Source organism: Drosophila teissieri, chromosome 2R (assembly GCF_016746235.2).
Source record: "Drosophila teissieri strain GT53w chromosome 2R, Prin_Dtei_1.1, whole genome shotgun sequence".
Lineage (NCBI taxonomy): Eukaryota > Metazoa > Arthropoda > Insecta > Diptera > Drosophilidae > Drosophila > Drosophila teissieri.
In genome coordinates, this window is record NC_053030.1 from 2,132,549 (window position 1) to 2,145,260 (window position 12,712).

At 35.7% G+C, this 12,712-nt stretch overlaps 1 protein-coding gene across 2 annotated transcripts; it reads left to right on the top strand.

The window, feature by feature from the left end:
• The first annotated feature begins 10,580 nt into the window (after positions 1 to 10,580).
• Positions 10,581 to 12,136, top strand: LOC122614269. Of its 2 annotated transcripts, XM_043788808.1 has the most exons (3): positions 10,581 to 10,921; positions 10,976 to 11,527; positions 11,806 to 12,136. In XM_043788808.1, the coding sequence occupies exons 2-3, from the start codon at positions 11,498 to 11,500 to the stop codon at positions 12,019 to 12,021; spliced, it is 246 nt and encodes an 81-aa protein (XP_043644743.1). In that variant the 5' UTR covers positions 10,581 to 10,921; positions 10,976 to 11,497; the 3' UTR covers positions 12,022 to 12,136. The 2 variants fall into 2 exon arrangements, with proteins under 2 accessions (XP_043644743.1, XP_043644742.1); XM_043788807.1 differs by having other exon boundaries at positions 10,581 to 11,527.
• Positions 12,137 to 12,712: the final 576 nt, after the last annotated feature.

Here is a 12,712-nt window from a genome sequence, read left to right on the forward strand (position 1 = left end):
TAGTTAGAAAACCAAGTACACGATGAACACTGAAATAAAAGTTTAGGGAATTTATAAAGAAAGAAAAATTAAAGAAGATTTAGTCATGCCAACCGAAATCAAAATATTAATGAAAACTATTAATTAACCTAAGCGACACCCAATGAACGTATATATGTATATATTTATAACTAAAACCTAACCTAACCTAACCCAAACCATTTTGTACGCATGCAGAGGTTTGCGATATTAGGAAGAAAAATTTATTATGCTGTTAGACTTAATTATTATTATTAAAATATATTCTATCGAAATCATGGAGTTATTATTTTTGTTTGAACTCGGCAAATGGTTCAGCAGTCGTAAGGGTATCAGAAGGATCACCCGAGTGAGACTCGATCACCATCTGATCATAGGTTGAGCTGGTCTCCGATGACGTAATAATAACACCGACGTCTCATTACCGAATTCCCCTCCTCTTTTCTTTCTCTAACCGCTTTAACCGTCCCTTTTGGAATTTGTTTACGTTTCTCTATCTGATATCCGAAATCTTTTCGTATGCCGTAGCAGCACGCTCAATTCTTGATAAATAAATAAAAAGCCAATGCCAGATCAGACTGAGCAAGACCTCCACCCCCAACGTCGACGAGCTAGAGCCGGACCCTATAGCGTGCCCCGCAAAGTCAGATCTTGGTCGAAACAGTGCTTTACAAACGTTGCACGTTACAATATGTAAATTAAAACTAAAACAGATATGAAGATTATTAGTATGTTTCTTTAAATTGTGTTACTCTTATTGTTTAACAAAATCATTTCTTTAATTTCTATGTGTGACATTGGTTCGGTTTTTGTTACATTGTGTTCAGTAAATATTACATTTGTGTATTGTTGAATACTATTAGATATTGTAATTTGTTTTAATTCTGCTGTGCAGTTGGATATTTTTATAATTTTATTATTTTCAATATAAATCTCTTAACCGTTACAATTGTGATAAAGATTTTCTCTTGTCATATTCCAGGTTATAAGTATATTTGGTTTAATGTATTGAATATAGGATTGTTTACGATATTTTTGAAAAGTGCAAGTTGGTGTTTCGTGTTTTATTATGTTAGCTATGCAATGGTCTTTGACAATGTTCTTTGATAGTGTATTTAGAACATAGTTGTTATGTGAGTAGAATTTGCCTTCAATAATTTCCTTAATAATTTGGCCATTATTGTCAGGGTAAGGTGCAATTATGAAAGTTGGTACAATTGAATTTGTGGGGACCACCCACTAAACTTTCACAACGTGGCGAACAGCCAACACCGCGAATGACACTTTTCGATAGTTAGCTTTTTCGATAGCTTTCGAGGACAATCTCTCTCTTAAGCTTATAATTTAATCAATAAAGGATTACTCATTCATACTCCCACATTGGTGACCCCTACGTGTTCTAATTGCGAAAATCGTATGGAGATCGCAGTATTCCGGCGAACTTACTGACTTCGGTTGAAAACTGGCACTTTGCTGCTTCCAACGTTCAGTTGCATCTGATTTTAACATTCTTCCTTAGGTTCTAATTATGCCTAAGCCTCATTGCTGCGCAGTCCACAGTTGGACAGCGGAGAGGGAATATTACTTACATATGTATTACTCTGCTAAGAAAGAGAGTGTTATGTGCGCTCACAAGTGGTCAGCATAAATGCTGATCAAATATCACATGCACTTGAAGTGGAATATTTCCATAAACATTGCAACAGAGTGTTACAGTGTGTTTCTGTACTATTGGCTAGTACAGTGGGTATTCGATACGTGCGCATACTACACCTCCCTCCTTTTGAAAAACAACGTAATATATTATGTATATATTATGGAGTTGTTATGTAATATTATGGAGTTGTTTTATAAGGTTTTACTTAAAAGGTTAATTTTTAATTAACAGAGGAATATTATTTTCTTTTAAATAAATTTTTTTTTCAATTCTTATTTTTTTTTTTTTTATGTATTTTTTTCTATATACATATATTAAATTACAAATAGTAATTAAATGTAAATAAGTATTTTTGTCTTAGCATAGCCATACTAATTACAAATATGAAATAAACAATTTTAACCTATCCTTATGTACCGTTTGTTTTTTGTTTTTATTATTCGTTATTATAAAGTTATTTCTATTTCCGTTACTTTATACGGACCAGTATATTTATATTCCAACTTATGACCTGTTTCATTTCTTAATAAGACTTTATCACGTACTGATATATCTATGTTGTTTATTTTCTGATCATATAATATTGTATTATTTTTTTTATTTTCTTCTATCATTATTCTGGCTCTTTTATATGCTACTTCTAATCTGTATTTACTTTCCTTAGCATAGTCATCTATATTATATATGGTCTCTATATTATCTGTACTATTAAATTGTTTTGGTAAATTATTTGTTTTACCAAATACTAACTCATATGGACAGTAATTATGTGCCATTGAGGGGGTAGTGTTAAAACAGAAAACGAAATATTGAAGCCATACGTCCCAATCATTTTTATCAACCGATATATAAGATCGTATGTATTCATTGAAAGTTCTATGACTACGTTCTATTGTTGCAACTGTCTGGTGGTGGTGTGCCGTAGATGTTATATTTTTAATTTCTAGGTATTTGCATAAATCATTTATAATTGAATTTTTATATTCTGTTCCCATGTCCGTAATGAACGTCTTCATTGGACCGTACATCAGAATAAATTATTTAAAAATTGCTTTAGCGACAGTGTTCGCGTTCTTATTTGGAATTGGTATGGCAACTAAATATTTAGTTAGGACACATATTAGAGTGACTGCATATTCATTGCCATTTTCTGATTTTGGTAGTGGACCAATAGTGGTTACTATCACTCTGTCGAAAGCATTTATTGACGTATCAGTTATTATCAATGGGGTCTTACTGTGTTTGGTTATTTTAGCTTTTTGGCATTTTTGACATTTTCGTATGTACTCAGTAATGTCTCGAGTCATACCTTTCCAAAAATAATATCATTTGACCTTGGCCAAGGTTTTTGCAATGCCGATATGACCTCCTTGAATTGGATCGTCATGGAATTTTGACAGTATGGCTTCTTTCTCTTTTTGTTTTTCTATAAGGGTCACCGGGTTGAGTAGCGCTACTCTTAATGTATTCAATATCTTATTGCCCATTTGTTTGAAATTATCTATTGAAACATGTTTAAAGATATTTTCCCACGGTGCCATTTTGAGTTGGCTGATTTTATTTATACCGGCTTGCATTTCAAGTCTTTGGAAAAATTGACCTAAGTCTAGGATTCCATTGGTATATAAATCGTTAACATCGTATCTTGCAGTAATTTTTCTACCATGCTTAAATAAACATAGCGTATGTTTTACATGCAAGGTCACTACTTTACGTACTTCGTCATTGTTTATGACTTCATATACGTTGGGCTTAGAAGTTTTCTCTATAGATTGCGTAGGCAATTCTATTTATTTGTTATCCGCGCGGATTCTCTGTCTATTTTGGTGTCTAGTAGTGACTATATTTCCTGTAATGTTTTGTAGGTCTTTAATAGTTATTCTTGATAACGCATCAGCTACATGATTGTCTTTTCCCTTTAAATATTCGACTGTGAAATCATACTCTTCTAATTCTAGCCTCATACGTGTCAGTTTAGAACTCGGATTGATCATTGAGAAAAGATATATTAATGGTCTTTGATCTGTTTTGATTGTATGTGTTTTCCATAAATATGTGGTCGGAAATGTAATATTGCCCAGTGAATTGCAGCTAATTCCTGCTCAGTTGTACATTTATTACTTTCTCCTTTACTGAAAGCTCTTGATGCGTATGCAATGGGAAGTTGGAGTCATTTATGCATTCTTTTTGCATAATATTGTTATGTGCCGTGAATATTCGGCGAAATTTTTAATGAAACGTCTATAAAAATTACAAAATGCTATGAAACGTCTAGCGCTGTCCGCATTGTGCGGTGTAGGGTAATTCATAATGACATCATATTTCTTGTCATCCGGAAGTATTCCTCTATCTGTGCATTTATGACCGAGAAAAGTCACCTCATGCATACAAAATGAGCATTTTTCTGGATGTAACTTTAGAATGTATTTCCTACATTTCTCAAAAACTTCTGTTAAGTTTTTAAGCATATGTTTTTCGGAACAACCTATAACTATTAAGTCATCCATATAAAGGAATGCTTGTGAAGGTTCTAATCCAGGAGCTCCAGGAATTAGGAGCTATTTTTAGTCCGAAAGGTAGTCGCGTGAAGCGATACGAGCCATTGCTCGTTGAAAATGAAGTTATATCTCTTGAACTTTCTTCGAGACATGAAAAATACTTTGCTCGTCCAAGTTGATCCAAAATATCATCAATTCTTGGGAGTGGAAATTTATCGGACAGTAATTATACCCGTTACTCGTAGAGTAAAAGGGTATACTAGATTCGTTGAAAAGTATGTAACAGGCAGAAGGAAGCGTTTCCGACCATATAAAGTATATATATTCTTGATCAGGATCAATAGCCGAGTCGATCTGGCCATGTCCGTCTGTCCGTCCGTCTGTCCGTCCGTATGAACGTCGAGATCTCAGGAACTACAAAAGCTACAAAGTTGAGATTCAGCATGCAGACTCCAGAGACATAGAAGCAGCGCAAGTTTGTCGAATCATGTTGCCACGCCCACTCCAACGCCCACAAACCGCCTAAAACTGCCACGCCCACACTTTTGAAAAATGTTTCGATATTTTTTCATTTTTGTGTTAGTCTCCTTAATTTCTATCGGTTTGCCAAAAAAATATTTGCCACGCCCACCCTAACGCCCACAAACCGCCAAAAGCTGCCACGCCCACACTTTTGAAAAATGTTTTGATATTTTTTCATTTTTGTATTAGTCTTGTAAAATTCTATCGATTTGCCAAAAAACTTTTTGCCACGCCCACTTTAACGCTCACAAACCGCAAAAACTGTGAGTGTTGTGTGTCCTGCGCACTTTCACCATCTGAGTAACGGGTATCAGATAGTCGGGGAACTCGACTATAGCGTACTCTCTTGTTTTTTATGAATTTGACGATGTCATTTACTAATCGCCATTTCTTTTGTTCTGAACCTGGATATGGTTTTTTAGGGACAAGTAATAATGGGCTTTTAAATTCAGATACCGATGGTTCGACAATCCCGTCGTTGATCAATTTTCCAACTTGTTTCTGTATTTCCTTCACCTGACTATTTGGGCTTCTATAATTTTTTATATATACTGGTTCATCATCTTTTAATCTCAGTTTTTGTTTATAAAAATTATTTGTGCTTATTGGTTCATATTCCAATCCGAATATATCATTATATTGGGTGCATAAGCTTGAAAGCTGTGATTTGAATTGTGGAGGAAAGTTTTGTTTTAATTGAGATAATACAGAATTTTTTCTATCGTGTAGATTAGTTTTGACTTCTTCGTAGTTCGTAAGTGATTCATATGCAAAATTATTTGTACTGACTATTTGATCTTTATTTGTTGTATTGAGTAGTCTTATAATAGCGTTTTTAGATGTTGTTATGGTACTTGCTATGTAAATACCATGCTTAATTTCTTGATTTGGAATCAATACACTGTCTTCTTTTGAATTTATATGTATTTTTCTAATAACTTGGGATCTTGCTGGCAGAAGTATTGAGTTGTTGCCAGAACTGTTTGTTATTGGAACATAAATTGGAAATTTTAAGTTATTGGGTCTTGTTATAAGCCAATCTTCAGATGGCTTGAAGTCTAATTGACAGTTGTACTTTTTAATAAAATCGATTCCTAATATGCCATCGCAAGGAATAGCGAATTGTAAATCCACGATATGAATATCGTGTTGGATTATGTATTTAGTGGTCTGTATCTCAATAGAAGTTAACCCCTTGGATTTGGTTACCTCTTGACTTATTCCTTTTATATCTATAATATAGTTGTCTTCTATGTTTTGAAAGACATCCGAATTTTCTTTAACTATTGATATGTCTGCACCTGTGTCTACTAAAAAGACAAGTTCTTTTCCTGTAGCCACATGGTTAAATGATACAAATATGTTGTATTAATGGTGTGAACCCTTGCATTTTCTATTGTTGAGTATTTAAAGGGATTTGCGGGTTTTCCGATATATTATTGACTAACCTTACATTATTTTGATTATTATAGTTGTGGCCTCGATTCGAGTTACCACGGCCTCTTGAGTTTCCTCTATATTGGCCTCGTCCATTAGTGTATTGAGAATTGGTTTTATAATTATTGTATCTAAAATTATTATTGTGACCGCAAAAATTACCTCTATAATTTCCGCGTCCGCGGTTTCCGCCGCGCTGTGAATTATATTTGTAATATAGGACAGTGTTTGGCTGACCGGTTGCCTCTGTGCAACAATTTACAAATTTTGATACGGCCTCATTTATGGTATTGAAGGTACCAGCTTGCATGATACGTTTTACGTTATTGATAGTGCAATTCTTAATCATTGCTTTCACTGCAGGCTGAGTGGAATAACTTCTGGCTTTCTCTAGGGATAAATCATCTGTTATATATGCACCTTCTAACATTTTTGTCATCTGCTCAACCTCTAGTGTGTACTGGTTGGCAGTTTTATTGCGTTGTTGTAAGTTCATCAGTTTTGCTGATAATACTTCTACAGTTTCGCCTTTGACATTGCTTTTGAAATCGATATTGGTTTGCGCCATTGTGATATTATTGAATATGCTTGAAGAAGTATCAGAATCTGTAGAATTATCCAGATCTGACATCAAGACAGCTGGGATAGTAAGGTTATTTAAATCCTGTTCTATTTTAAGGTTTGACTCAAGCTCTTCTAAATCTATTTGATCAGTACTAGCTTCTTCTGTTGATTCCGGTTCATCACCAGTTTCAGTTGTTAGAGAAGAGTTAAGTATGGTTGGTACTGATATGTCTAGATTAAATTTTGATTTAACTGATTCAGGCAATTTTTATGTTACTTTTTTTCTTTATATAATTCGTTCCATTCCATTATTATATGGATATGAACTCTCTATTCAAGATAAGGGTAAACTGAACTCTATCATATGCTTCCCTAATTGCCTTTAGTGTAGCCATACTTTATTAAATATATTTTTATTTTATTTGTAATTTAATTGTGTTTAATTTATTATACCCGTTACTCGTAGAGTAAAAGGGTATACTAGATTCTTTGAAAAGTATGTAACAGGGAGAGGGAAGCGTTTCCGACCATATAAAGTATATATATTCTTGATCAGGATCAATAGCCGAGTCGATCTGACCATGTCCGTCTGTCCGTCCGTCTGTCTGTCCGTCTGTCTGTCTGTCTGTCTGTCCGTCTGTCTGTCTGTCCGTCTGTCTGTCCGTCCGTATGAACGTCGAGATCTCAGGAACTATAAATGCTAGAAAGTTGAGAATAAGCATACAGACTCCACAGATATAGACGCAGCGCAAGTTTGTCGATTCATGTTGCCACGCCCCCTCTAACGCCCACAAACCGCCCAAAACTGCCACGCCCACACTTTAAAAAAATGTTTTAATATTTTTTCATTTTTGTATTAGTCTTGTAAATTTTTATCGATTTGCTAAAAAACTTTTTGCCACGCCCACTCTAACGCCCACAAACCGTCAAAAACTGTCAGTGATGAAGACTCTTCTTCACACTTCCACTAGCTGAGTAACGGGTATCAGATAGTCGGGGAACTCGACTATAGCGTTCTCTCTTGTTTTTTTTCTAAAATGTTGTTAATTTCTGTATACCTCGATGTACAAGTTTTTCATGTGATTGAAATATGATTTCTTTGAGTTTGGCAAAAAATCCAACATTCTTTAATAGGAAGAGACTCCCAATTACTGACACCAAAAAGGTATTAATAATTTCTCTATGTGTTCTTTAAATAATTTCAAAGTCTACATCGCTTTCAGAAATGGCAATGTTTCTTTGTTTCTAATGTTTCAAGTACAATTAGTTTTGACTTTTCAAGTGTCATTACATCACATTGAATTGTGGTAATGAAGTTACCGGAGATTGATTTTTATCAGATTTAATGAAAATTATTTGTTTTTTGAAATAGTTTATTGGATTATCTTTTTTTATTTTAATAAGGTTGCGATTGCCTTCTTCTGCACCATGCAGAGTAACTCCACTTTGATGATTTTCTTTTAATTCTTGATTTTGAGAAATTACTGCTACAAGGGGTTAATTACTGGCATCTGTGGTTAAAGTAAATTTTTTTTTCGAAATCAGGTAGTTCGATAATTAGTTCTCTAATTATTAAAGCTTTAATTTTTTTGATTGCTACTCTGTACTTAAGATTTTGTGCATCTATCTCTGCTCTTTTTATACCCGTTACTCTTAGAGTAAAAGGGTATACTAGTTTCGTTGAAAAGTATGTAACAGGCAGAAGGAAGCGTTACCGACAATATAAAGTATATATATTCTTGATCAGGATCAATAGCCGAGTCGATCTGACCGTGTCCGTCTGTCTGTCTGTCCGTCCGTATGAACGTCGAGATCTCAGGAACTATAAAAGCTAGAAAGTTAAGACTCAGCAATCAGACTCCAGAGACATAGAAGCAGCGCAAGTTTGTAGATTCATGTTGCCACGCCCACTCTAACGCCCACAAACCGCCTGAAACTGCCACACCCACACTTTTGAAAAATGTTTAGATATTTTTTTATTTTTGTGTTAATTTTCTTAATTTCTATCGGTTTGCCAAAAAACTTCTTGCCACGCCCACTCTAACGCCCACAAACCGCCCAAAGCTGCCACGCCCACACTTTAGAAAAATGTTTTGATATTTTTTCATTTTTGCATTAGTCTTGTAAAATTCTATCGATTTGCCAAAAAACTTTTTGCCACGTCCACTTTAAGGCCCACAAACCGCAAAAACTGTCAGTGTTGAAGACTCTCCTGCGCACTTTCACCATCTGAGTAACGGCAGATAGTCGGCGAACTCGACTATAGCGTTCTCTCTTGTTTTTTTTAACATTTGGTTATTGGTTTTGCTATGTCTGCGTAGTTTGGAATAAATTTAAGATAATAACCGGTTAACCCAAGGAAAGCTTGGATAGTTTTAATTAAGGGATGTGGATAAAATTATAATATCATCCAGATACACTCAACAATGTTTGTTAAGCAACAGTGAAGTATATTATCATGCACAAAGGAGCGCGTGCATTCCTATATATATACTTCCTATACTCTATACTTCATTTCACCAGAAGCATCCGTTATTTTGGTACTACCCAGGTGAACTATTGTATTGTGAATTACTTTCCCAAACTAATCCCTGATAAAGCATTTCCTGTACTTGGTTATTGACTTCAATTTCGTGCATTTGAGCATGAATTGAATAAATTGGGGAGTTATGTGTTGTATTTAGTATGTATTTAATGTTATTGCCCTATTTTTGTGATATAAAAATGATTGTGCTTTTTTAAACTTTTTCTGCCAACAAGCATATTGTAAGTATTTGACAAATTGTGTATATAAAATTATTCATTTGTTTTGAAAATACTATTGCTGGGCAACATAATCAAGATGTTCAACGTATAATGACCATTTGATGTTAAAACTTCAGATCTAGTATTTTGAATTAGAAGACCAAGTATATTTTTATTAATCATATTTTTTGTAGATCCTGTGTCTATAAGGCCTTTGTATGTGCAACCTTTGTATGATATTTTTTGAGGGTATATACCGTTTGACGATTTTACGTTTTATTGGAATGTTTTGGGAAGGAATTTTGTGAATAATTGGTTTTGTGTTCATGAATGGGTTGGGTTTGAAATTATTTGGTACGTGCAACATAGGTTGGTTGTTACGCATATGCTGTGTGTAGGTGGGTCTAAATGGTTGCATGTCTTGATTAAAATTATATTGAAATGGCAAAGAATATTGTGGATAACTTGATCGATATTAGGTTTGAGTATTTGTATTAAATTTGTGTGATTAAGAATTCTGATTAGGATTTGAGTTTTTTGAGCTTTTCCGAAATTTTATTCAATTCAAAAATTAATATGTTCTTAAAAAATATGTCCTAATTTTGTGCAATAGAAAATAACTTTCTGTAATATTATGATGAGCAAAATAGCGAATATTTGTATTGGTAATTGTTTGGGAACAAGACACTTTTTTTTCACTCTTCATCTACCTTTGTAGATTCGTTAAGTTTAATGCGTTTCTTATTGCATTATTTCCGCTCATGTCACATTTATCGTTTTATATGTAGACTCCGAGCTTTCTTAGTACAAGTACTTTGAATATATGATCTATTCACTACTTCGAGTAATAACACTAAGTCATCAAAGTCCAATTGCACGAAGGTCGAACATATAAATATTATACAAACAGATGCCATACTGGCGATTCATAAATAATTATAAGCATAAATGGGCCTTCGAACCGGATCGCCAGCATCACGTTTGATTTTCGACAGTTGGACTTTATTATAGTTTTGTAAATGGCCATCCATAGAATCCTATATCGTACAGAATCGTTCCCTATTCTCGATCGCCACGCGAAGTGTGATTCAACAGCTTGTCCGGAGAAGCGTTCACATTAGTCAAACGTATTGGTGTCACCAATAATAACTACCGTAAAGCGATATGACAAACCCTAACTAATTATCCGATCGTTTTTAAACAGTTTTATAACGCTACCTGCTGCTATCAGCCCTAACGCAGTTGGCAGGGTAAATTGGCAAGACTGTAAATTAATCATCGACCAATTCTTGTAATTTCGTACATCTCGTTGCAACACTTTAGAGGCTTTTCAACTCGTACTTACAACCCTAACTCCAAGATCAGCTGTCACGCACCACGCTGATACGCCGTTAAGGCTGGACGACCTGAAATGTCCATTGTGGACGCAGATGCGATTTTCCTATCGCTCTAAATAAAATGTTGGGTTGGTTAATTGCAGGTTCGTATCCTGCTTGTAATGTACACTCGGTTTCTGCTGCTATTCATCACTTAGATCTAGACACTGTGGTTCGCTCATTTATGGAGATGGTGATCCCACAGAGCGACATTTTGCTGACACATACACGCGCACAGAGAACGGTGTCTACGTTGTCGAGTACCCCTTTAAGAATGGCCATCACCCGTCTGGTGTCATTAGAACGGAAATTTGTCCATCTCCGGAACTAAAGCGGCATGACCATCTACAACGGGGTCATATGGTACAGCTCACACTCTCTCAGATTCAGGAAACCGCAGAAACTTGTTGTTATTTGCCGCACCACGCTGTCATCAAGCTGGATAGTCTGACTACCAACTGTTCTTCAATGGATCAGGCAAGGACAGCTGTGGGATCTCGCTCAATCGGCGGCTTCATGTTGGACCACCGATTCAGCGTAACCTTCTTGGAGTTTTTTCGCCTGTATACGGTTACGTATAGTTTGGCGCCGTCCCCATTTCTGGCAGTTAGAGTTTTAAAGCAACGCGGTGACGACGACGTTCCTAGAGTATCCTGCAGCAGCCGGCGCGCTCACGCACGATGCCTATCTCGACGATATCCCGACAGGATGTAAGTCAATTGAAGAACTTTTGCTGTAAACCGACGAGCTGATTGGGCTGTTAGAAAGGGCGAAATTTAAATTACGAAAATGGAGTTCCAACTGTTTTCGCCTTCTAGAATTCTTGCCAGAAGAAAGTCGGTGCTACGATCCTGTACAGCTCCTTAACAGCTCAACCAAGTCAACCACAGTCAAAATCATGGGAATTTAATGAAACCGATGATCTGATGTTATGTTTATGAGGATCTCCCGTGGCTTACAAACTTTCAAGTACCTCAATACATTGCAGCTCTCTTTCAAGAAGTTCAACTGCAAACGCCACCATGCACGCCTACGGTTCTGTTGCCTACGGAATTGGAGCACCTACATCTGCAACCGAGCAGCTGAAATATTGAATAACTTTACTTGTAGTTACTGGAACCATGTTTACATAAAAGACAATCCTGCAGATTGCGCCTCTCGAGGACTTTATCCATCCAAGCTTCTGGAGCATCAACTCTGGTAACACGATACGTCATCGCTGGCCAAATCTGTCTACGATTGGCCACCGTCCACAAACAAGTCGAAAGTACATGTGAACAGTACGAAGTTTGAACCAATAAATATGTATTATACAAACAGATGCACTACTGGCGTTTCATTTACAAACACAAGTTTTTTGATCAGTATTTTAATGGAATCTTTAATCACCTGAACATAAATAAGAAAATCTGTTTGATTAATTTCGAAATCCACATCTTCCAAAGAGCGATCGACGGTCCTACGAGAACAAATTGGCAAATCGTGCTTCGTTTACGTAGATGTAGTCAATATTTTTTCTGAAATTGAAAAATACCATGTTAGGCACATATATTAAGTTTTAAAAAGCCTATGTGTTGCCAACATAAAGGTGTCCAACGAAAAAACACAAAAAAGTCTAAGAAAACTCCCATTGTCTTCGGTGACTTGCAGAGAGATGCTAAGATACTAAGAGAGGCTATGAAATGTCTTGGCTTCCGAAGATGTAGTTCTCAGATACCCTGATTTCAGGAAGCCATTCGATCTAAGAACGGATGCTTCCACGAACGGTATCGGCGCGGTTCTATCGCAAGATAACGGACCTATTACAATTATCTCTAGGACCCTCAAAGAAGGCGAGTCACACTATGCCACGAATGCAAGAGAGTTGTTGCCCATTGTGTGGGTTTTAGAAAAGC

Bases quoted from the DNA above. Each gene is read 5' to 3' on its own strand.
- LOC122614269 (XM_043788807.1), top strand. From the start codon at position 11,178: ATGGTACAGCTCACACTCTCTCAGATTCAGGAAACCGCAGAAACTTGT. The intron at 11,528-11,805 runs GTAAGTCAATTG...AATACATTGCAG, and splicing joins CGACGATATCCCGACAGGAT to CTCTCTTTCAAGAAGTTCAA.